The sequence below is a fragment of the Oculina patagonica genome, chromosome 13 (assembly GCF_052425735.1).
Source record: "Oculina patagonica isolate OP01 chromosome 13, crgOcupat, whole genome shotgun sequence".
In the NCBI taxonomy this organism is placed as follows: domain Eukaryota; kingdom Metazoa; phylum Cnidaria; class Anthozoa; order Scleractinia; family Oculinidae; genus Oculina; species Oculina patagonica.
Window position 1 is genome coordinate 32,781,668 of NC_135770.1, and position 26,562 is coordinate 32,808,229.

General features: G+C 38.3%; 2 protein-coding genes and 1 pseudogene across 3 annotated transcripts in view; 1 reads left to right on the forward strand and 2 right to left on the reverse strand.

Annotated features, from left to right (window-relative positions):
- Positions 1 to 26,562, reverse strand: part of LOC144635160 (uncharacterized) — a 335,656-nt gene that overhangs the window by 56,608 nt on the left and 252,486 nt on the right. The gene's annotated exons all lie outside the window — the stretch shown is intronic.
- LOC144635248 (uridine diphosphate glucose pyrophosphatase NUDT14-like) lies at positions 1,775 to 9,141 on the forward strand. Of its 2 annotated transcripts, none has more exons than XM_078494346.1 (4): positions 1,775 to 2,696; positions 3,199 to 3,242; positions 6,473 to 6,537; positions 8,071 to 9,141. In XM_078494346.1, the coding sequence occupies exons 1-4, from the start codon at positions 2,499 to 2,501 to the stop codon at positions 8,541 to 8,543; spliced, it is 780 nt and encodes a 259-aa protein (XP_078350472.1). In that variant the 5' UTR covers positions 1,775 to 2,498; the 3' UTR covers positions 8,544 to 9,141. The 2 variants fall into 2 exon arrangements, with proteins under 2 accessions (XP_078350472.1, XP_078350473.1); XM_078494347.1 differs by lacking the exon at positions 3,199 to 3,242 and adding an exon at positions 6,123 to 6,166.
- LOC144635699 (orexin receptor type 2-like) lies at positions 23,764 to 24,739 on the reverse strand (annotated as a pseudogene).

Below are 26,562 nucleotides of genomic sequence, written 5' to 3' on the forward strand. Positions count from 1 at the left end.
CCAGTAGATTTACGTTTGATAGCATGAGCAGAACGTGTGGCCGTTTCGCAGTATGGTCAGCAATTATCACGAGATCAGTCCAATTTGAATACCGTTGTTTTCTTGGATCAAAACAGGAAGTTTGAATTATTATAATGTTCCTTTCTATTAACTCTTGTAAGTCAATTTTTTCCGGGATTTTCAAGACAAGTTTCTTTATTGCCCCTGTTTAAACATTAGAATAATACTGTTGACAAAGGTAAGCTCACTGTACAGTAGAGGCCCCAAAAGACAGATTTAGAATTATTCTTCAAGGACGCAACTAACCATCCATTTGAAACGAAAACGCACAATGAGTCAAATGGTTTAAAAAGCGATTCTGTTAAACACTTCTTGAAAATAAGGAAATTTCGCAATTTACATCACATTGTTTTAATCAAAACAGAGCTTACAAACCGATTAAAAATCAGATTCTTTTGCTGTGCTATACTCGTCTATCGATGTTTGGTTCAATATTATTGTGAAGACCACTTTATTTGCCACCGTGACATTATTTCGTAATGTCCTGATTTTAATTACCTTTGCGGTTATACTATGTTAACAATGAGCTTGAGCACTTTGTTGACAAAGTTTAGTCGATACTGATTCACAAAGGCGGTGGAGCGTTTTGGAACGTGGGGGTCTAAGACTGACCCAACAATACTCGGCAGGTTTTCGGTTGCAGCAACTTTTTTCCATTCTAGCAACTTTTTTTTTGTTTTTTGAGCAGTTTCTAGATCGAAGATTTGCGAAGATTCTCCAATTGTTGTTCGAAGCCATACGAACGTTTCCGATCATTTCCCGAACTTTTCCGAAAATAAACGAAATTTCCCGAAGACTTCCAAGGAAGTTTTGAAGATGAGACAAAATATCTTGATAAACCAAATTTTACGCTGGGCTCGCGATATATGCGGCACCTAAACCTTGGGGAGGCTCAGCCCCACCAAAATTTCGTTTGGGGAGCTACACCCATCCCCCCCCCCCCCCACCCCCTTCTCCGCCGCCTTGATTCAGCGAAACATGGAATGTCTAGTTCGATTGACTCTTTACATAACGTGGATAACAGACCAGCATTTAGCAAGTAACTTGTACATATAACTGTTGTGTAAGGTTAAGTCTTAGGTAAGAAAATGGATATATCCTTGATTTCTCTGAAGTAGCCATACAACGACACAGTTGGCAAGGAAATTAAAACCGAATGATTCCAGAAAAGAAACATAACATAAAATTGGTACTTTTGATATTCAAAGAGAGCTAAGTTACCCTTGAACGAATTCAAAAATTTTATGTTCTGTAGTTGGGCGGAATAGTGATGCACTCAACAATAATTAAGCTAAAACTTAGAGAAGTATGTCTGGAACTATCACCAAATATTATCCCTACCTTCAACGTTTATCTCTTTCTTTGCAATGAGCCTTCGTGCTACACTCCTCACTTGCTCTCACTGTCACGAAGTGAAACAGGACATGTCAATTTATCAACTGGTGACGTATCATACGGCTATTGTATTATAAGTGAGATTAAGTACATTTCTGCGGTTAAACTTTCACAAAAGAACTTAAAGACGCCCAAATTTTAAGGATACCTTAGTATTGTGTTCCTGTTTCCATGTGTCGAACAAGAGATTCTAAAAATCATTTACACAAAAGGCAACTGAAGAGATAAAGCAAGTTTGCATTAGGGAAATCAGAGAATAGTGTTGTTTAAAGTAGTTTTTCAAGTTATAGTCTAAAAAAATGACATTATAGTGACAAAAGTTAACTTAATTTAATTACTTACCTTTAACCAGAAAAGAGGTACATACGAAGCCAGTAGATCTAACAAAACGTACGTAATGTACAAGTTACGATAGCATGAGCAGAATCGGTCAGTAATTATCACGAGTCGAGATCGGATTTGCATACGGGTTATCTAGGAGAAAACAAAGATTTTACATTATTATAATTCCTAAAATTCTTTTTTGTTAACTCTTTTGCGATCAGTTCGTAGATTCGATCGCTACTAAACTGACTCGTGACGTTTGTCGATGACTTTAAAAGGTAAAAATTGTAAACACCTATACTGCATGCAGTGTTTGTTCTAAAATCGGTAGCCTTCTTCTCGAGTCTTGAGACCATCAGGCGTGAACACGTCTAAACAGGAAAATTGGGATAACAATAGAACCGCCTAGCCTGGCGCCAAAACATTGCGCATCATTGCTTGTTAAAAATCATCCGCTCAAACTTAGCACAGATGTGAAGTTTATTGGACCCTCCTCTTTGTGAGATCACTATAGCGATTGTTCTAAAATAACAGCCTCACCAAGTAAAGTATTGTCAACACTGCGGAGTCAAGCAGAGGGTCCGGGGAAAAGAGGGACTATTCTATTGGGACCAAATCTGCAAGGCCCAAATGCACTAGATCGGACGATCGGACACCGGCCCAGTGCTTACCGATTTACGAAGACCGAGAAGATCCTGGTGAAGACTAGACTGAATTTGATGGCAAGTGCATCGTTTCGACCGGGTAAAATTTTATTTTTATCATCGCTAAGTGTAAGCCAAGTGATAAACGTAAGTGTTAGATTCGTATTTACCCGTTGTCTGAAGAAGATGGAAGGACTTGAGATTTCCGAGATGCAAGTTGTGCCATGTGTGGACTCTCGCTTCATTCAGCCGTCACGAGTTGTATTCAAACAGGTTAGACATGCATTGAATGTAAAGCTTACGCTTTTTTAAATTCAAGTCTTTATAACCTTCTCTTTATGAATGAAGCGTAGACGAGAATGTGTAGAAATCCAGGCTGTCTGGTGATGTATATTCTGGCATATTCTAGGGCTCCAAATGCCGGCCAGCGTGTGCTTGAACTTTTAGCCTCATGTAATTTTCAGAATTTTCTGTGCCTTGTTCTGCGGGTAGAACGAGTCAAAAAATGCCTATTCTTGTTTAAAGTATTCAAATAGTAGCCAGGTTCAATCAGTTCCTTGATTTCTTTTGTTTTTACTCTATGTTTTTAGAGTGCATCGTTTTATTTTGCCCCTCCAATAGTTCCTTTGAGCCCTTTTATGAAGTTGGGTTACGCAACACTCGTCCCCACCGATACTAAGGATTGCGTGACAACCCAAGTAACGGCTGTGAAGAAGACTTTACAAACTAATCTGTAGCCTTCTCATGAATTATTTTTTCTGTTTTTACAAAAAAGAATGGTCTGCTCAGAGAATGGGACTATGTCAAGGAACACGATGAGTATGTCCTTTGACATTCTTTCATTTCACCTGCGATCAGGCTAGTCATAGTGCCCTATGATGTTCTATTTTATAATTACTCTTTGTTGTAACGTGGTCACAGTGCCCACATACAGTAAAGAGAGTGTAAACAGAATGTAGGGTGCAAATAATTGGCCTGATCGCAGGTTATCTTTTATTTTAAAACTTCTAAACATGCATGCACTGTGTATGTCATGGCACCAGCACTCAGTATTTATCATCAACACAGCAAAAAAGCCATAACCACAATGGCAGTTTTACAGATACTGTAGAACCCCGGTAACTTGAACTCGGATAACTCGAACAACCCGGCTAACTCAAACTAACTTCCATTTCCCTTGGACCCACTTTTCAGTCACTTTTACTCAGTTAACTCGAAAACCCCGCTAACTCGAACTGTTTTTCGTTTCCCTTCAAGAGGTCGAGTTACCGGGGTTCAACTGTATTTCTGCACACTCAGTTCCTCTCTATCTCAAGGGTCTTCTGAAATTCAATCTAAAAGAATTCGGGTATTTTTTACTGATGATGTAGCAATACAAAGATCCTTGTAACATCTCTGATTGATTGTTATGTGCCGAAATTCCAAACCAGTCGGTAATTGAATAGCTTGATGCAAAACTATGCTAAGTGACTTTTAAGATGAAAAATCGTTTTTTCCTTCAAACGCGCCTGAATTTTTGCTCAAACGTGCCAGAATTTTTGCGTGTGGTCTTCGATTAATGGAAAATCGTTGTCCTTTTGTTGGGGGGGGGGGGGGGGGAATTTATTCGCTCGCTCAAAAACGGGATCTGGAAATGAATTTCTTAAACTACTTTGTGACGTAAGCTTACGTTTGAATTATTTTGGCGCGCGAAGCCGAGGCTAACGAGACTTTCAATCAGACCAGTTAAAAAACTCACCTTACGTATTAGAAGTCCGCTTATTTTCGCTTATTTGACACATATTTACGCCCGTCTGGTGGTGAAAGGACATCATTAAGTCTGGAAACCGGTAAGCCACTAGCATATCTCAAAGAAGCGAGATGCCGTGTTGCTGCCTGAAGATTGCTAAGCCCTGCCAAGACTGGCGGTAAACTTGGCTTTCGAAGGCGCATTGAGCCAGGCGAGGTCTAGAAGCAACTTCTGTTCCAAAAAACGTTATTTTCTCGAAGTTTTGGCTCATTTGCCTCGTGTTGCTGCGTTGAACGTTTGGAAATAAGGAGGTGCTTTTAAAACTTATAAAAATTCTCTTAGATTTGGCGATAGGACTTCCCGTATTTCAGCTACTCAGGGATATCCCATAATAATCTTTAATGGATACGTCATTCGATACGCATTGTCACAATAAACAAAGTTCGTTCGGCACGGCAAAGACGGAAAACGCTCACTCAATCAACAGAACACAACAGAATCGACAGAAAAGGATAATTTTTACCAAGAAAAGCAACAAATTGCTTCATTTCGACAAAAAATAGCCCTAAGCTGCGATCCTTTCCAGGAATAAAAGGCCTGAATGTTTAAAAGAACGATCGTTGCTTGTGAGTCAAGATCAAATTGCGTTACGCGTGACTACGGAGAGAAACTGGGGAAAAGCGAAAACATATTATGGATTAACCTTTAGCAGCCTAAATTTGCTGACTGAAAACGAAACATTGAACATTTGGCGAGTGCATTTGTGGTTAGAAGCTGGCGAGAGGAAAGGGAAACGGCGTAAGTCGTTTTTGTTTAAGGATTTCTCGTTCATTTTGCTATATATTTTTCACTTCTTTTCACTGTTCAGTCGCTCAAGTTTGTCGATCGGTCAAGTTCAATGTTTATATAACATTCGTGACACTTAACCCTAACCTTAATACTAGCTGACCCTAACTTTTCTTTACTGTAACTGCTAAGTTTAATCCTCTTTCTCTCTTTGCCGCGTGTTATTGTTTTAAAGTGACCATAGTTCTAGTTTTTCTCGAAGACAAGGTGCAAACCAGAAATTTTAATTCGAGGACAATGTTTTTCCATTAAATTGAAGACCACATGCAAAAATTCGGGCACGTTTGAAGGAAAAAAACGATTTTTCATCCTAAAAGTCACTTAGCATAGTTTTGCATCAAGCTATTCAATTGTGAAGAACAGCTCCCTGTAACCAACTGTCGGTCAACTGGCGGTTGACAGGTTACTGGCAGGCCACCGACAAGTTACTGACAGTCTCCCAAAACAGAAATTTTACAGTGATGTAGAACAGTAAACACAGGAGTAAACTCAATGCAGCTAGTAAGCGATCAAAGCAGATAAACAATTATTGTATTTCAACCATTCAACAGCCAATCAGACACTACATGGTTCTTTATTATAGGTACATCACCAGAACAGAATTTTCCAAGTTCAACGTCCAGAGGTCTCTTGAACAGAGATGAACTGAGTATGCATGTCAGCTATTTTCCTCTGCGACCGCTATTTGGGATGTCACGCAACACTCCTTCCAAAGAAGCGGCTACTCACATCCAAACAACATTCTTTTCCCATTGAGTTTATGGTTTCTTTGGGGGGAGCATTGCATGACATCCCAAATAGCGGCTGCAAAGGAGACCAGTCAGCTATTAGATCACAGGCTTTCACTGCATGCTGATCACTGGTGGGACTTGAACCTGTAAGCTCGATAGTCAACACTCAAACTCTCTCCTTAGTATTACTGTTCTCCATACATTTCTACTATGCTAGTTATGAGAATTTGCTTAAAATCAAAGCAATATATCTTTGGTGATCATTTCTAGATTCTCATAACTTTTTTAATGATTATGTATTGATACTGTGAGGGGAAGTTTGATTTTTATCAGCCCTGTGGCTAAGAGAGTTACAGACAGATTACATTTGTAATCATGTCTTTTTATGCTTAGAATGGTCGGGAAAGAAAATGGGACTATCTAAAAGTCAATGATAGGTATGTGAAAAATTTTGTAGCTTAACTATACATAAATCTTGTTGAATTTTTTTTATTTCAGTGAAAATTTATGTCTTAATAGAAGTAATTCACAAGGGTATAATTTCTTTGTATCACACACATCCACTTACGCACAACCATTATTGGGCTTGATTGCAAAATAATTCAGATTTACATAAATCCAAACATGGTAAATTAAATAAGAAAGAAACATGCAAATAATAAAACTTAAATAACATACGAGATTAAATTGAGCAAGTTTTTTTTACTGAATTTTAAATTCTGAATGTGTTTATTTTTCTACAGTGTATGTGCTCTCTTATTCAATACTACAAGACAATCATTCATTCTTGTGAAGCAGTTTAGACCAGGTAATTGAAATTAACATACTCTGCATCTAATAATTTTCATGTTTTGTTTGGCTGATCTGACTTGGTCTTGGTCTCTTGTCTCAGAGACTGTCACGTTATATCACTATTGAGGACATTCAGTGAATTCTGTTACATATATTAACCAGAATTATTCCCTTTATTGATCAGCCTAATGGTTAGTGCACTGGACTCTGGATTGAGTAGTCCAGGTTCGAGCCTAGGCATGCAACAGCAATCCCTGCAGAAAATAGAACTGAGTTCTAATTATCTTCAGTTTCAGGTAAAGATGGCTGGATATTGGCCAAGTCCTTTTTTGTGTGATTGTGGGCAGCAATGAAATCATGGTCCATAATCAGCCAAAAAAAAGAACAAGGCCAATATATTAGCCATCTTGACCTGAAACAAATCAATAATTTCAATAAAGCATTTATTTTATGGCATAAAGAACACCATTTCTCTTGGGGGGACGCAGAGGACATTCCCACATAATTAGGCAAGATAGCTTAAACCGGCCGGCTCAAAGAACCAATCACAGCAGAGGATTTGGTTTGTCTTGCACTCACAGAGCAAGCCATTATAATAATAGTTGTTAAAAGGGCAGTGTCCCAGTTACATATCATTATTTTTTTTTTAAGTATGAACTGTAGCTTGCTGCAAACTTGCTTTATTATCTAGAAAGAAAAACACAAACACCAAAAGTGGTGAAAGCGAAAGCAAAGAAATATGACTAGAAAGAAAAAAATATAATGGTTTAAAGATTCAAAATTTCCCCAGAATGGCAATTTTGATTTCTTGAAATTTGATGAACTGCACTTCCATCCTTGTAATCCTATACTTCTTCCCCAAAAAACTGTGGATTGTTTTAATATTTGGTGGCATTTGGCAATACAATATGGAAATTAGGAAAGAAAACTTTTAAGATGGTTTCCGCACAATTTTCGAGCAATACAGGCAAAAATAAAGTTACCAAAAAGACCTCTTAGCATGGCAACAGTTTTAGTACAGCTAACAAAAACCTGCAAAAAGTTTTGCACTCAAGCTGACCCCGCGAGAGAAAAATGGATTTGAAGTTGTCTTTATTTCAGTTAAAACGGACGTTTCGCGCCAGTTCAAAACAAAATGGCGCGTGTTTTATACATTTTTTCGAGGTTTGACTTTAATTTTCTTGAGAATGCTTTAGAATTTTATTGCGGGGTCACTAAGACAAATGAATTTCGATGAGATCTTTTAAATAGTATACAAAATGTTGCCGTGCAATGAGTAGATTTTTGGTACTTAATTTTCGCACTCATTGCTCAAACTTTCAGCGGAATCCGTCTTAATTATCAGCCAGGACACTGTCCCTTTAAAGGAGCTACGTCATGAGAATTTTGCAGATTTTTGGTCTAAACTGTTCTATAATAATTAGTGGTACACAGGTATATAGGCAACTTAACCCACGAAAAACATTATCTTTGAACATCTAATGGGAGATGCACAATGTCTGTAATGTTATATTATTAGACAAGTATGGATAATCTTTTTGCCTTTCAGCTGTTTACATGCACATTAACAGAAACCTTCACAAGAAAGACTCAACTGACGGCAGTGCTGTTTCCATGGCAGCTGAAGATGCGTCACTCCCTATTACTGCTCCTTTTAGTGAAGGAGTTACTTACGAACTCTGTGCTGGCATAATTGATAAAAACACAAGCCTGGCAAGCTTAATGAAACAAGAAATCCTTGAAGAATGTGGCTATGATGTCCCAGAACAAAACCTTCAAGAAGTTGTGTCATTCCGTGGGGGAGTAGGAAGTACCGGTGCTCTGCAGACCTTTTTCTTTGCTGAAGTTACAGATGAGATGTGTGTGAGCAAGGGTGGAGGAAATCTTCACGAAGGAGAGAGAATAGAAGTGTTCTATCTGCCTTTAGAGAAGAGTAGAGAGTTTTTGTTTGACACAACTAAGCAAAAACCAGCTGGGCTTATGTTTGCATTTATGTGGTACTTTAATAAATTTAAGGTATAATAGTATAGAATATTAATGACACTCTGGCTTATGGTATAACTACAGAACACTGAATGTTAAAAGAAATCATTTAATGATCAATCATAAATGAAACTGTAACATTATTTTATGTTTAGTAAGTGATAAGAAGTTACACACTTAATGTAAAAAGTAATACACTTGTCACTGTAAACAATGCACTAAATTGGCAACTGATGAGGAAGAATTTGAATTTGCAAAGTACACATGCTTAATGTTTTCATAGCAACTAAATAGTTTTTGAAATGAAATAACTAACTGAACAAGTCAAATAGCACATGTTATCGAGAGCTGCTGTTTAAAGCTGTCTCATAGAGGGAATTGGGCATTCATACATGTAGTTTCAACCTCGTTCCGCAGGGAGAGAGAGACCCTGGGAGCGAGGTTGTCATAGCTGACTTTGTAAAAGACCAAAAAATAACACCTTCATGTAGTTCAGCTTAGATAGGGAAGCTACAGTATAACTTTGTATAATTTATTATGAGCACCTACTTTTCATATGACAGCCCTGTTACCTTATACATCATTGTAAAAACTGGTAAATGATGGGGGAGTGAGAAATTAAAATCTTTCAGATCTTTACATGTAGTCCTGTCACTTCTTTACAGGAAAATACATCTTTCCTAAGGCTATTGACTTATAAATCTTCTAGCTAGCCACCACACTGGTACTTATCAATTAAAAGCTCATTGCATTGAAATTTGATGACTTTTTAAAGTTTTGTACATTAGCCTTGGGCTAGAACATGTCTGACTCTGATTTGCACCAAACTGGAATTTTTTTTTCTTTTTCTTAATAATTATTGTGTTTTTAAAAATATGGCAACTAAGACTGAGATTCTGACGGCCTGCACAGTCTAGCCATAAGGCTTATGATATAAGACTTCTTCCCTGAGTCAGAAGAAATTGTTGGTGTTGTTAGCTGGGTTTTCAGGTAGAATGCTAACAGAGTCGGCTGCTGTGCCACATAAAAGACAAGTCATCATGTATTCCTGCAACAAAACAAAAACATTACAAAAGCCACACTTACTTATTACATTATTGTAACTGCTGCAGCTAGCCTGCAAGTGGTCTCCCCTGTTAGAGTTTCTCACTTTTCTCAGTTGCTTATCTTGGGCTAATGACCATGTACACATGACACTCATGAATATGAAAACCAACTGGGAGATAGCTGCAACCGTTCAAGTTAAGACCATTTTAGTAGCCATGGCGACTAAAATTTTGGAGCTAGAAAAATTGGAAACAGAGTTGCAAGTCTGGCGACTAAAATTGAGATGAAGGATTGAATGCACCACTGAGTTAATTTAGCGACTACAATTTTTCATTGGTGACCAAACTTGTGCAGTAGGTCGGTGGCCATATGGCCACTAATGAAAAAATAAACTTAGAGAGTTTAGCCGTCATAATTCCTAACCACTGATATTTCATAAGACATAGCTTCAGTCACTTTATAAAAAGATTCCTTTTCTGATTTCAATCAGAAAATATCCAAGAAGAGTAACTATTACCTGGTACTGTCCTTCAACTCTAAATGACTGTACTCATGCTCTGTCACAAGGTGATCACAGCTAGGACAGACATCTGCAGAGACATTACTTATTTTTTTAGACAATCTAATGTGAGAAAGATGTAATGTTCATCTTGTCACGAGCATGGAACAAAAAACTGACTCCACAATGGCAATTGAACCCATGACCTCCCAAGCCCCAGAAGCGCAATATATGCTAAGCTATGGAGAGACTTATGGTTAACAAGACCATTTACTAGTTCCATATGTGACACATGCCCGCTTAGTGTTTAGGAGGTCATGGCCTCGATTTCCATCAGGGACTCAGATTTTTTTCTTTGTCCCATGATCATGACATGAACATAACATCTTCCTCATTTTTTTTTCCTGAGCTTAAATTTACTTTCTTTCTAAATTTATCACCAAAAAATATGAATGTTAAAAATGATTTAAAGAATGCAAGAAAATTTTAAGAATTTTTTATTGAACTAGGAATATTTCTGTTCCTACGCCCCCTGGATAAGATGTGGAAGGTAAAGTGAAATTATGGTTATTGCCTTGATAGCCAAGATCATTGTGTTGTATTCTTGGGCGCAATTTACAAACACCTTGTTGTATTCTTGAGAGCGCAATTTAAGCCTGGTTTTCACTAGCGACGCAAGCACAAGCACAAACACAAACGCAAGCATAAGCAGTTTGTGCCAAGTGAAAACGAACGTCGACATAAGCACAAGCACATTAGCATAAGAATACGATGTTTACAAGTTAGAACACTCCGTTCTCGATTTCGTTGACGTTCTCTCGGCACATATATTGCGGCAGAAACTTTCAGGCGTCAAGTGTTGTTGTCTCTTCAGCTCTTGTGACAAAGAAAGCAAAAGCGACTAGAAAAAAGGAGGAAACGAATTATCTGGGGTTTTAGATACTTTTAAAAGAAAAAAAGCAGTCATTTCCTTTTTTTTACTACTCAAGCCCACGTTTTTGCCTTTTTGTTTTATTTTTTATTTTATTTTTCTATATATTTGTATGGCGCATTTGGTCATTTACATGTTAATTTGCGCCATAGAAATCTTAAATATTATTATTTAAATTCCCTACACCTTTCCGAACAATTTGGGAATTTTTTTCATCAAAATCAACCGCGGCTTCCGCACTTTATTTAAATGCTCAGACACGGGGGAATTTGGAACGAGTGCTTTGATTGGCTAGACACGGCCAGAAGTAAACAATTTTCTTGTGCTTATGCGATGTTTCGTTTTCACACGAACGCAAGCATAAGCGCAAGCACAAGAAAAGGAAAAATTTTGATCCTTGCGCTTGTGCTTATGCTTGCGTCGAAGTCGTTTCCACGGTGAAATAAGGGCTGTTATGCTTGTGCTTGTGCTTGCGCTTATGCTTGCGTCGCTAGTGAAAACCAGGCTTTACAAACACCTGCGAACGTGTAACCATTTACTTTTCATTCGTGATTTGTGTAATTTACCGGATAATTTAAACACTGAGATTGCTCCACCTTCTATCAGTAATGGCAAAGAATATTTCACCCATGTTGTCCGTGATAATACGACGGTATTAGACTGTGATCACAACTGGAATCTTCTTCTATACAAAGAGGCTTATTATATCAAACGCCTAGCACCTTCCCTGAACAATGGACTAAAATCCAGCAGAGAACTCTATCTATTCTCCTGAGTAAACTTATTGTTTCCGTCTCCTCACTCACAGTATTTAAGAGTGTATCCATAAGAGGACCAGGCAACAGGTGATACAGCTCATATCACCGATTTCGCCCAAACTTAGCATAAATGTTGGGTATGGTGAGCTATTTACTGTGACATAACATCAGCTCAAAATATTTTATTCCCTTCAAGTTATGGCACCTTTTGCAAAAATGGCCATTTTTCACTAATTTATGCATATTTAATTAGCTGACTTTGATTGACCAGTTCCACAAGAAAAAAAGACTTCTGAAAATAAATTTCACTGCATTATATTCTGTGGTTATTAGGCTTTAAGTACAATAATTCACTTCAACCGTCTGATTTGATTTCTTCTCCTCAAACGGTCTTTTGGAAGGTACACATTTCGTACTGTTGGAAATAGCCTTTAACTAGTGCCCAATATCTCCCATGAGCAACAACTTATATACATTATTCTTACATGGGTAATGAAGTCCATCATTTAACTTCACAAAAATGCAACAAAATGTCTGGGGACTTCAATAGTCTATTAGTATTGAGGAACAAAACACACGTGACTTAACGATTTCTTGCTATTTCATCAAAATTCACCGAAACACAGAAGCCATTTATTTGCCTCAATTTGGCACAAAATCGGTACGAAATAGCTAATCAAGCATAAATCTTTAGATAACAATCAAAATATTGGCGAAGATTCGCAGTTAGGGCATTTTTCGGAGCGTTTTCAGAGCCATATAATTCGGCAATGTTGTGATAGTAAATGTAAAAATAGCAGCGAAAGATTTTCTTCAAAAGCTCGCTCAATTCAACATTTAGGCACATCAAAGTTAAGAAACAAGAAAGCAATACTACATACATGCCACTTATCGACACACAGATGCTTTCTTTTGAAGAATTTGTTCTTCCTCGCTGCACTTCGATCCTTCGATCGATCTCAATTGACATGTACTGTTGCTTTGAGGCGCGATGAACTTAGCCAATACATCGTGGGTCATTCTTCGTGAAAGGTGTAAACAGGTTGTCAATAAAGTCATTCAAAGAGCTGTTTAAAGTTCACGGAAGGACACTTGTCTCAGCCAGTTTGAATGAAATAAATTTAACTGGAAAATAAACAGCCGCCATGTTGTATTTGTACCTTTGAGCCTGCCGTTTCAGTCAGCGGTAATGCCGTACACTTGGGCAAGTACGTAGTGTAGTCTTCATATAGTTGTTTGACTAAATCCTATATAGGGATTTTCATAGAGGGGATACATAGCTTAGCCCTACACAGCTATACACGCCTATACATAGCCCAACACAGCTATACACAGCTATACACACGCGTGTTCATTTGCTTTTCCTCCGCAAATGTTTGTTTTCGTCGGAATAAGTAGCGGATGGTGTTATCTACCCTCTGAACAACCGGGGCTTGATCTTAGCCTTATAAGTAGTGTGCGTTTCTTGTAAAAGTGAGAATTTTTTTCAACTTCTCCATTGAATTTTTTTGATAAATAGTTGAAGAGAAATACACTGGATGCAGTGTAATGTATGCGATGCAATCGGTTTTGATGCTCTGAAATTGAGGTCTGAAATGTCGGAAATCATTAAATAATCAGAGCAAGTTTTTCCATCTTATATCAGGTTAAAACTAGTATGTTTATTGTTTTTTTTTTGTTGTTGTTTTTTTTTTTTTGGGGAGGTGGGGGAGGGGGTGAATATGGACATTCGAAGAAATGGCGGTCAGGTTGTCAGCCTGGCCTGTGTACATCTATTCCTTCTGTTCAAATCGTCTATATTATATTACACTTTGGCAGCTAGGAGACTGAATTTGTACCCACTCTCTTTTTCGGGATCCCACAAAGTTCTCCATCTGTCCATTTACCGATAAACGTCATTACTGCAGTTTTATTAATTTGTTTTAGAAAAAGGCTTTTATGGGGACAAATTTTTCCTCCTGAATGCCCACATTGCAAGTGACGAATTGCTTCTTCAAATGATAATTTTCTTCATCACCGACTCAATTTAAGTGGCTATGTGAGTTACAAAGACGCGAATGCAGACTTTTGTAGAGAGCTTAAACCCCGCATTAAAACTAAACAAATTTATTGCAAGACTAGGACTACGCAAGACGGCAAAACTTATTAGCTAAAATATAATGTTTCAACCAGCACAGGTAGTCTTCTGTCTTCTTCGAGGTCAACGCGAGGGAAACCCGTTTTATTCTTTGTTGTTTTCTTTCTCTACATTCACACCTTTATAGATATATGTATATATTTGCTGCGCCATATTAGCCTGTTCCAGGCGTTCGGTTAGTTTGGAACAGGCTAGCGCCATATAGACTGCGTCCCTAAAGGCATTTCGTACGTGAATACTTTGTTCAGTTCAGCACAGACGCTCCCCCAACTAAAGCACTTGCGCAAGAAACGATTACAAAACCTACCTCGCTATCCACCGTATAGTGATTTATCCCGTGGTAAACGTTATTCTCCAATTTTGCTGAGTTATTCATTTTTTCCCATTTATGCCCCGGGGGTAGGGGAATTTGGTCAAAAAATGTAATCGTTAAGTGCGGTATTAATCACTATTTCCGCCAGGGGAGGGGAATTTGAACAAGCAATAAAAAAATACAAATGTCTGGAAAGTAACTGGGAGACGTTGACATTTTGATTTATTTAACTGTGTGGCGTCTTTTATGCTAAAAATAATTGTTTATGTTCCAAAATGACGCTAAATGGCGGTATAAAACTGCTCCGACGTTTCGGCAATACTGCCTTCTTCAGGATGCCACCCCCAAAAAGGCAGTATTGCCGAGACGTCGGAGCAGTTTTATACCGCCATTTAGCGTCATTTTGGAACATAAACAATTATTTTGATTTGGTTGCCGTGCATGCCGACCGTTGAACAGAAAAATCAAGAACTCTGTTTCGGTGAAAGTCAAATGGAACAGTATTTTTTCTGGAAAATCTCTTCGGAGATTGACGGAACGTCAGAAATTTTCTTACCATTTGTAAGGTTTCCCAGTTCTAGTCTCCCATCCTTCAGGTCTCCCACCAACGGAAAGAAATAACAGGAAACTGAGCTACAAATGGTAAGCGACATCTATTTCGGTTAGTTTGCTAATTTTGGAAAGAAGCCTTTCCATTTTTCAGTGGTCATTCCAACCGGTTTTCTCCAACAAATGGTAAGCACCCTAGAGTTCGTTCAGCATCACATTGCGGTAAACACGTCAAGCTGTAGCGGAGGAAATTGTTTTCCCTACGACAATTTGAAAATATTCTCATTTTCATCACAAACGCATCCAACGAACACTCGCGGAGGAAAAGCAAATGATCGCGCGTGTGGTCACGCGTGATGGACGCGTGATGCCCAGTGAACAGCCGTACCGCTGACTGAAACGACAGGCTCAAAGGTAGAAATTCAACATGGCGGCTGTTTATTTTCCAGTTAAATTTATTTCATGCAAACTGGCTGAGACAAGTGTCCTTCCGTGAACTTTGAACAGCTCTTTGAATGACTTTATTGACAACCTGTTTACACCTTTCACGAAGGATGAACCACGATGGATTGACTAAGTTCAGCGCGCCTCAAAGCAACAGTACATGTCAATTGAGATCGATCAAAGAATCGAAGTGCAGCGAGGAAGAACAAATTCTTCAAAAGAAAGCATCTGTGTGTCGATAAGTGGCATGTATGTAGTATTACTTTCTTGTTTCTTTACTTTGATGTGCCTAAATGTTGAATTGAGCGAGCTTGTGAAGAAAATCTTTCGCTGCTGTTTTTACATTTGCTATATCACAACATTGCCGAATTATATGGCTCTGAAAACGCTCCGAAAAATGTCCTAACTGCCTTTTCTTCGCCAATATTTTGATTGTTATCTATAGATTTATGCTTGATTAGCTATTTCGTACCGATTTTATGCCAAATTGAGGCAAATAAATGGCTTCTGTGTTTCGGTGAATTTTGATTAAATAGCAAGAAATCGTTAAGTCACATGTGTTTAGTTCCTCAATACTAATAAAATATTGAAGTCCCCAGACATTTTGTTGCTTTTTTGTGAAGTTTAATGATGGACTTCATTACCCATGTAAGAATAATGTATATAAGTTGTTGCTCATGGGAGATATTGGGCACTAGTTAAAGGCTATTTCCAACAGTACGAAATGTGTACCTTCCAAAAGACCGTTTGAGGAGACGAAATCAAATTTGACGGTTAAAGTGAATTATTGTACTTAAAGCCTAATAACCACAGAATATAATGCAGTGAATTTTATTTTCAGAAGTCTTTTTTTCTTGTGGAACTGGTCAATTAAAGTCAGCTAATTAAATATGCATAAATTAGTGAAAAATGGCCATTTTTTCAAAAGGTGCCATAACTTGAAGGGAATAAAATATTTTGAGTTGATGTTTTGCCATAGTAAATAGCTCACCATACCTAACATTTATGCTAAGTTTGGGCGAAATCGGTGATATGAGCTGTATCACCTGTTGCATGGTTCTGCCCTGTTCTCTCACGGGCACACTCTTAAGATCTAGCTTGTATGTTAATTTTATTAGTCTGATGATGGTATAGCTTTTACCGAAATATAACAATCTATTTATCAAGATCCTCATTTGTTGTCTGAATTGTTGGACACAATGAACTTATTCGGATTATCCTTCGTCCTTTATATTCTTGGGCATACTAGACACTTCTCTCTGACGATACCTCTCTTTATCCACCCAGACGTATAAATGAGTACAGTGAATTTTATACTGGTCTGGGGGTAATGTGTTATTCCAAAAAATATCCATACCCCCACCATGGAAGGAAATTACATTTTGGCTTCATGCTTTCTTTAAAAATATTTCACTCTCAAGAACCCCCTCTCCCTTAAAATTTCCAATGAAATGCCATGGGATGGTATAATGTAAAACCACACATTTGCAGTTCCATAAATTATCCATACCTCCCCCACAGAAGAAAGTTTTCTTAACAGGCTTCAGGTATATAAAAGGGTAGGGATTTCAGAAGTTTAGGTATACGAAAGGGTATGGAAATCTGTCATTTAGGTTTTTAAGGACGTTCGCGCGAAAATTTTCTAGTCGATTGTTTTTTTTAAATTTTTACACCAGTCAGATAATAAGTTACTTGTGTCAGAAATGCAAAAAATGTGGGGGTCACCGACTTCGTTTCAGAAATAAAGCGTGTGGAAAACTACCCTGATTCTGAAAAATTGGCGCACGCAATTCAACATGGTTTACAGGATTTATAGTTAAAAATATCGAAGATGAAAAAAGAGAGGCAAATGATCTTAGTCATATCTTGTAGAAGTGGGTCTGCTACGTAAAAAAAATTCTAGTGTTGCCAACCTTTTGTAAGACTTAACCCTGAAAGCGGTATTTGAAACCGTCGTACAGCAAAACGAAAAGCTCATAAAGAGGCATTCGAACGTACGTGGGACAAAAAAAATCGAACTTTTAATCGATAGATTTTTTTCACTTTTTCGCAAAACGTTGATAATCGTCAACAAAAGTGGTCCGTTTAAAAAAATGTGGGGGTCACCGAGCATCTAAGAGAGTTAATTTCAAGCAAAGTTAACGCGACGACTACCAGCCCTATATGTGCTTAGAAAATTTCTTCAGCGCGCGCGCTCGATGCATGACGTGGCGTGACGTTGCGACATGAATTACGTGCGCAGTAAGGATGCGCATAAACAATTAGCGCGAACGTCCTTAAAAGGGCCTTTAATTAAAATATTCCGAATAGATGCAATTTATGACTGTATTATTTCAATTTATTAAGCGCTACATGAAAATGACAAGAAAACGTTATGTTCTAAATCATATACCATGTCTTTCAGGTATATGAAAGGGGTACCTTTTTTCATTAAAAGGTATACAAAAGGGGTACAATTTCTGTCAAAATGGTATATAAAAGGGTAAGGGGTAAGAGCTCAAGGCGGAGCCTCCCCGTACAAAACTTTTTTGGGTACCACTCCCCCCCCCCCGGGAATAGGTGGGCATTTTGACGAGAGATATGTCTTTGCGCGACAAAACATTCATTAGTCTGTCTTTCATTTCTTCCAGGTATAAAAAAGGATTCGCGAAAAACATAGCCTCCAGGCCTATGTAGGTTGCCACAAAAGGTTGCATCTTAGAAACTGGCCTCCCTCTTGCCCCAGGTTGACAGTCGCCAGTAGCTACAAATTTTTCGCAGATTGATCGAGCGGTAATGTAACTTACGCGGTTTTCATGAAGACTGACAGCAAAACTTCCACTTGCTGCATAGTCGTTCAGAATCTGATATTTTTTGCATCGGGTATGCTGCACCCATAGGCGTACGGGCACCTTCGGACCTGGAGGGGGGGAAGGGGGGGCGGAGACCTTATTGCCCGAAAAAATGGCATGGGTTGAAAGCCGAATAAACAGGCATACGAAATGAAAAACAGAACGTGCGTTCAAACAGCTGTGTACAAACCTTGCCTGCTTGCTTAAAGGAAACGATAGTTCTTTAATTAATCTCGTGGCCGGAGTTGCCCGAAGATGTCAATGCACTGAATTCTTTTTCTTCGGAAATATTTTATTTATTCACTTTAGTTCCGCAAAAATAAAAGTATGTTTGGGAGGCAAATCATTTTTTTCCCCACTTGAAATTAAATTTATTTAAAATGTGTGAAACATCCAGGGATGAATGGGTTGAAACATATTGTTGAAAGTTTTGAGCTCATTCGAGTCAAAAGCATTAGCTTCATTGCATTTGTAACCGTATCGCAGCTTTGTTTCAAGGTCTTAAACTGGCACCACTGTGCGCAAACGTTTAAGCTATGGAAAAGCTGATTGCAACTGAATCATGCAAAATTTGCGAGAAAAATCGAAAATGATTATAGCAGTGTGCGAGAGGAAACAAAAGCAGATAAATGAGAAATTTGGACTTTTGAACCACAAAGCTCGGTATATTTCCAATACTTTTTCTGTTGATATAATTCGTTTTGATTGTAATGTTGATAATTGTCTGTTTTTTTTATTTTTCTCTAGGCTTGTTACCCGAATTCTTAGCGTTTTGCCCGGGCATCCCCCTCGCGCCCCCACCTCGTACGCCTATGGCTGCACCAAATTTTAAAATACCCTCTAAATTGTTTTCCCTCCAGTCTGGCATGTCGCAGCTCAGTTTTTATCGCTCAAAGCTGAGGAAAAATCACTTTGTTTCGCTGAATTACGTTTGCGTGTTCACAAAGCCAATCACATCCCGCGCGCGTTTGTGTCTGTTCGATAAACAAATCAAGCTGCTGGGTTTTAGCTCGTTTGTTGTTCGCGCGCTGTTCACGCGTAAACATTTGTCGATCGAAGAGCTTCAATTAAAGTGTCCAGCTTTGTTGTGCCATGAAAAGCTTTATTAGTCGTTTCCGAACACTAAGCGAAAATATGTACTATAACATATGGGAACTTCTCAATAAGTATCATGCAATATATTTAGCAAGTGAGGAGGCGGTGCCCAAAAATGTTGTGATATTTAGCGAGCACTTCACTTCAAAATGCGAATATTCTATCTACTAAAGCATTGCTACATTAAATTAGACCATTTTCAATTAAAACCTTCTGGATTGGCAAATGCCCTATTAAATATATTGAAAACCAAAAAAGTCGCTATTTTGGTTTATGATTGACAGAGTTTGTGGGGCAACGAAGGTACATTACTTGAGAACAGTTGTAAGCGAACTCTCAGTCGATGTGAAAACGCCACCATTTGATCTTGAGTTTTAGGAGCCAATAACATGTTCTATTTATATCGCACCCTGTTCTATTGCTGAATTGCTTAAACGGTGACCTATTATTTTTTTTTCTATTTTGAAAAAGTGTGAAATAATAAATTTGGCAGGCTTAACAAACAAATCAATTACTTATCACCTAGATAAATTTTCTGCACCTGTATTTCTCGGTTCTACGCAAAGCTTATTAACTCCTCCATTTCCTGCGGAAAAAAACCCATTAAGGGTCAGTGGAAGGCATACTGTCTTATCTAGAAATCTGACTTTTTGTTGAATTGGTTTAAGCTAAATAACCTTTACTCTGGCTTCCCCAAATTATGAGTGACCTAAAATACGCAATAATGTTACAACATGTTGAATGACAGAAATACTTTATATCATCAGTCATTAGTTTTGTAAACACACGCTTCTCGCGCCGACATCGTATTCAACAAATAACGATTTGCTTATTAAAGTAACTCTGGCCCGAAAAAAGGCGACGCATGATACCAATAATAGAATGCAGGGATATTTGCATGAAGTAAGGATTGAAGGTGTTTGCTTTGTTAACATTAGTGAAATGGACCTCTTGTTCGTTCATAGGATGCCCTCTTATTTTCAAAACGCCTTATTTAAAAAGTCTTAGTGGTTGACGACGGGGAGAGCTGGCTAAGCTGGCGAATCACACCGCTTAGTATATGCCACACAAGTGAATAGTGCTTTTCGCGGGCGCTGATTGGTTAACTCGGAGGTGATTAGCAAAGTACTATTCACCTCCGAGCAGCTAAAGAGAAACAAACTGCCTTTGCCCGTCGCTTTGTTTACCGAAAGTGACGTTTTGGTCCGCTAGTTATTCAACTTGTGTGGTATATACTAAAACAATTATTCACCTCAGTGTCGGTGAATGTGAATATCCACCACTATTCACCTCCACCTCGGTGAATAATTGTTAATTGCGTTCGACGAAGGAGAGCGCAAGCCTAATATTGTTTTTGCGTCCTGTGTCTTTTGAGTTGGTATGCCTGTGTACTGTTATGCGGAATGAATCGAGCGGTAATGCGCGAGCAGGTGTATGGACTCCAGATTGGCCGCCCCGATTAATTTTTGCAGGGGCAAATCTCGGCCGGGAAACTGGTAGCCACAGATGGCCTCGATTTCATGCAAAACAAGATGGCGTCCCAAACGTAGCTTAGAAACATTATTTTGCTTGTAAAAAGGGTTAAAAACGTGTGGCCAAAATTGTAATTTTGCCAAAAATTTCATGGAGAACATTAGAGGGTTATCGTCCAAGGTAGCAGAGTTGTCTTCAGCCACCGAACATCATAAAAAGAGTGGAAATCGAGTAAATTGATGCGTAGTTTCGTACGGAGTTCGTTCGTAGGTAAACCAACGTATTTTCTTGTAATTATATGTTCGTTGCACAAAACTACAAATTGTTAGAATTAAATGCATCGAGAGTGGGTATAATACGGATCAAAATTGTTTTATTTTGCGATATTTAACAATTATTCGCCGAAGGCGAAGTGATTATTGTTGAATAATCCCCGAGACGAAGTCAAGGAGTTTATTCAACAATAATCACTGAGCCTAAGGCGAATAATTGTTTTAGTATAATTTTAATTTCAGAGGTGAATATCAAAAACTGCAAGATAATTAACAATAGAAAACAAGAAAACAACAAAGACAAGTGCTCGCTTACATAGTGTAAACCAGTTTAATTAATCGATTGAAATCATAATTTACACTCAAGTTTTAGCAATAAAACGGAACAAAACAAACACTGTACGAAAAAGATGGATATCTAGTATCTTTGTTAAATCGATGGTGACTTCTGAGCAATTGTGTGAATCCTCTCGAAATTACTAGCTCCAGTGAGAAGAGAACTAAATAATGTTTTGCCAGTCGATCTGACTGAGTACATGGCCGCTGCTATCTCCAAAACCACCATGTTTACGATGAATTCAAAGCCTTGAAAACCATCTCTTGAGAATATGTTCGGTCCAAAAGCCTTGGTAGTTAATTTGCAAAATTCCCAATGTTTCAAATATCCAGGACTTGGAAATATTTCTTTTAAATGAGAGAAATTTTCATTCAGCAAATGCCGCCATGTTCACTAGCCTGGATGGCAAACGTGGCATGGCTTAGTAGCCAAACCTTCAGATGCAATATTCACCGCCTAGCGCGGTGAATATTGCGACATAGTCCGAGCTTCTCGACCAATCAGAATTGAATTCACCTCCGGAAATTATACTAAATATCATTATTCCTAGAAACACTAGACGTCTTGACGAGGAAATTGTTGTATAGTGACTGTAATATGCGTGTAGTGGATTAAGCTTACTGTTTGACTTATGTCTGGAATTTTAAATCGAAGTGAAACTATTTCCAGAAGTTTATGGAAGTTCAAGTTCAAGTTTAGTGCCAAACGATAACAAGTCAAGTGAAATAAATAATTATTTTTGTGTACATAATATTTCGTAACACAATCTTTCTCACACTTATCCTCCTCGCGTTTAGTGAGGTATAAGCATAGTAATTAACTTTGACATAAGGCATACTACTAGTAGGCCGACCATGTTGGTTTTTTGCCACTTCCTGCTAACCATGGGTCTATATTTTACCTATAGGTCGAACGCACTCCCCTAATCTCTGATTACTACTAGTTATAACGCATCAAGATGTTTTATGCAGTGGTTGTTCGAGGTTTCTTATGCGAGTGCAAATACTAGTAGAATACGAGGAACCGCTATACTCACAAACATAGTCGAGCGAAAAACGAAAAAGACCTTAGATGACAGAATATAAATGAAGTTGTTTGCACGGCGGAGAGTAACAAGCATGTCACTATCATTACCGTGCATGGGTCCACTAATTTACACAACTGGAGAAAAGAAGCCTGAGAAAAATGCAGGGCATTTGGGGTCGCTGGATTCCAACCCGTGACCACAGCGATACCGGTGCGACGCACTACCAACTGAGCTGTGAAGCCACGCATTTGGTGCCAGGTCAATTTTGTGGGTTCCGTTTTTACCACGAAGGAATTGATGATAGAATAAACAAAATTGTTTGCACGGCGGAAGAAAAACCACACAAAACCGCACAAAATTGCCTTCCCCCAGGCTCCCGCTACACTTTATTCACGCGTCCGTTTTTCCCCGCTTGCCTTCTTTTCCTTTTTTGCTCTAAGATTTATGAGGGGAGCTGGATCTACTTGTTCTTGAAGGTTTTATAAATTTCATTCATGTCATTGATACAGTCCTTGACAAAGTCCGCGATAGTCGGACGAAATGAGCAGAAGATTAAATAGAATAGTTATGCAACTAAAAGTCTTTCAAGGACTGCTTACTATAGTTTCCTTTGCGGGGTTGCTTGCAAAGGAAAACGCAGAAGGCGTGCTCCCCAGGTTACGAAAGGTGATTTAAACAGAGTATTCGAGTTCCCTTCTACACTAAATAATATCATGTGCGAAAATCGCATAATAGAACGGAGTGGGGGAAAGAAGAGCAGAATTAATGAGTTTACTTCGTTTTAATGATTTGGTTGAAGTGCATGTGAAGCGAGATTTGTGTTTGCACATTTCTAAAGTTCAGAGTTTTAAATATTAGATTCCAAAGTTTAAAGCCGCTTGGATTAAGAGGGGAGTAAGAAAAGGGAATTTAGCTTGATAGAATGGGTGTGGAAAGTGAATCAAATTTCATTTATGGGGGCATTTCATTATTATCTAATTTAAGAAAACTACAAATGGAGTTTAAAAAATGACTACAAAACAATTTTGTAACCAGTGGCCAAGGAACCATTAAAAACCATTTTGCAGAGTTTCTCAAATGTGCATAGAATCAAACACAAAGCCACGTTTTGAATAAATATTGGTCGACTCAAACTGACTTTAAATGTATGAAATCTAGCTACATATACAGTTTAAAGAATATTTAAAACATGATCATGTAAAGCCGGCGGACAAGGAACAGTTAAAACCGTTCAGTGTAAAGTATTGTTAAGTGTGCATTGAATCGTACTGCAAAGCAGTTTTAAATAAGTATTATTCACAAGTTTAGGTCGACCGAGACCTCCTTTGTACATCTGTAGATGTAAATGTTTTTTACCGAAACGGAACAATTGAAGGGCTTTTCTCTACCTCGTTCACCTTTAGTTTCTGATCATTTAGATCATAATCATATTTTGTGTTTTGGGTTAGTTTATCGGCTGCTAGCATCTGAAAATTCATTCCTCGATCATTTGTCTTTTGGCCGTTTGACCTAGTATCAATTCTGATACTGATTACTCATGGAGTGGTCAAAAGCATCTAAAAAGATTCCTGAGACTTTGGCGATAATTTCCACTGAAAAGAAAACAAATGAAAGGATTTATACCGCAAATTGCTAGGGTCATAAAATAGGCGAAAAACCAGAAGTATTGGAAGCCACAAGACCGTATGTCCGGTACAAAGAGGAACAGAATCCACCTGCAGCTGATACTGAAGGGAAGCCAGCAAACTGCAAAGCCTAACACAATAGCAATGGTCATCTTCAGCACATTTCGTTACCTTTTCACGCGTTGCTGTCCAGCGTCGACTGATTGCTCGCCTGGGATCGTCTGTGACTTCAGCTTAAAATAGATTATAATATATAGTATGGCTATCAACACAAAAGGAGTGAAAACGGCTACAACAAACATTGCTAGCATGTAGTTTGCGAAAGACAAGGAGTCTCCAAAGACTTCATTCCACTGACTGCGGTACACACATTAGTCCTCCTTGATATTCAACAAGTTTTAAGGCAAAGAGATAAGGAGATTGGCCAACCATCGCGACGATCCAAGTGGCGAGAATGAAGAACGGGCACAGCTTTGAACTGATGAGTGGGGAACGGAGGGGAAATACCACAGCACCAAATCGATCCACTGCTATCAGAACCAAGCTCTGAATAGACACAGTAAAGGACAAATTGCCTAAGTAAGGAACCACCTTACATAAAGCCTGGCCAAGAGGACCACTGATCAGCCATGATTCGACGTACAACGCTGTTATTTTCTCAGGGATCAGGAAAATCGGAAACAACAAATCGGACATGGCCATGTTTACGATTAGAAAATTGATGGGTTTTCTCATGGTTTTCGTCTTGTAGACAATTATTCCGATGAAGATGTTTCCAGCCATCGAGACAACAAAGATGAGGCAGTAAGCGAAGGTTTGTCCGATGTTTGCTGCTGTAGGATTGTAGCAGCTCGATGACTGTGTCCCATTCATCGTTGTGTTTAACATTGTCGCCATTAGATAGGAAAGTCTGTTATTGAGTTATTTCTCAGTCTTACACAGGATATTTTTTGCTTGGTTTCTCTTTCTGTTTTGCTTTCTGAAAGTTTTTGTGGTAATATTTGGACTGTTTGCTGTTTGCTGGACTATTGACCGCTGACGATGACGCTGTACAAAGGAAAACTATTAGCTATTTGTCGTGTTCAGGCCTAAAAGGTATCATTTCAAGGTCATACGAAAATAAGGTTACTTTTAATTAAAATAGACCACCTTGGAGATTGTCCAATATTAAAGGCCCTCTTTCTAAAAGGGAAGTCATTTTTTCGTCGAAATGAAAATAGAAACATTAATCACGAGAACTTAAAGGTGGTCTGACCATCTGCACTTGCGTAATTGGTGCAATCTCACGCCGTGTATTGATTCAATAGGAGGATCCTTTTGATCTGAGATTATCCACGGCGTCTTTTGAACTTTCAGGTTGTCGATCGAAGAGCTTCAATTAAAGTGTTTAGCTGTGTTGTGGGATAAACGTATTAGATAATAAGTATCATTAGTTCAAGCTGAATAACCTTTATTCTGGCTTGCCCAAAACATGAGTGACATAAGCTACGACAATTATAGTACAACATGTAATATAAGATGACAGAAAGGACTTTATATCATCAGTTATTAGTTGTAATAGAAAACGGTTCTCGTGCAAAAATTGTATTAAACAAACAATGACTTAACTGTTTGCAATTTATTGAAGGAACTCTGGCTCGTAAAGAGGCGACGCATAAAAATCAGTAATAGAATCCAGGGATATTTGCATTAACTGGTAAGTGGTTGAAAGTGTTTGCTATATTTTCATACGTGAAATTGACCACTTGTCCGTTCATATGATGCCCTGTTATTGTCCAAGTGCATCATTTTAAAAAATAAATCGCTGTGCAATGGTTGAAGAAATGCTGGTAAATCACACCGTTTTTAGGCAACTCACGATTATAACCCCTCAAGAAGTTTCTTGCAGTGGGTGTTCGAGGTTTTTTTTATGCGAGTACAAATACTAGCTGAACTGGCAAGGAACTGCTTTACACAGACTTTATCTTTCCGTTTGTCATATTTACAATATCTAGTCAACTGGCCCGCAAGTAGCACTGGTTAATCTAGGTGGGCAGTCTTGCATTAGCTAAAGCCTCAAACATAGTCAAGCCTGAAACGAAAAAAGGCCTTAGCGAAAAATGCACGCGCAAAACTGTCCCCCAGGCTCCCGTCACACTTTTATCACGCGTCCGTTTTTCCCGCTTGCGTTTTTTTTAGCTCAACGATTTATGAGGGGGAGCTGGAGTTACTTGTTCTTGAAGGTTTTACAAACTACTCGGCCAAATTCACTTTAATGATTTTAAAGTTACGTTATATGTCATTGATATGAAAGCCCGCGATAGTCGGACGAAAATGGTACCGATATTAAATCAAGTTTTACAACAAGAGTCTTTCAACGACTGCTCACTAGTTTCCATTGCGGGGTTGTTTGCAAAGACAATCATGAAAAGTTATTTAAACGAGTGTTCGCTATGGTATTCGAAATTTGGAATGAAATCTCAATTTTCTTTTTACAAACTAAGTTTAAAAAATGACTACAAAGCAATTTTATAAGCGGTGTCCAATATAAGGTTAAAAAGCGTTCTGCATACTTAACTAGTTTCAGTTGCGCTGAAACTTTCTATAAAATTAATAGATTTACATATACAGTTTAAAAAATACAACATGATCATGTAAAGCAAGTGTCAAAAAAACGGTTAATAACGTTCATTGCAAAGTGTTTTCAAGTGTAAATTGAATCAAATAAAAAGCAGTTTTAA

What these genes read in the sequence shown, in the direction of transcription:
- LOC144635248 (XM_078494346.1), top strand. Translation starts at nt 2,499, where the DNA reads ATGGCAAGTGCATCGTTTCGACCGGGTAAAATTTTATTTTTATCATCG. An exon ending in CACGAGTTGTATTCAAACAG is followed by an intron (nt 2,697 to 3,198) that starts GTTAGACATGCA and finishes TTTACAAAAAAG; the next exon opens with AATGGTCTGCTCAGAGAATG. An exon ending in TATGTCAAGGAACACGATGA is followed by an intron (nt 3,243 to 6,472) that starts GTATGTCCTTTG and finishes ATTTTTCTACAG; the next exon opens with TGTATGTGCTCTCTTATTCA.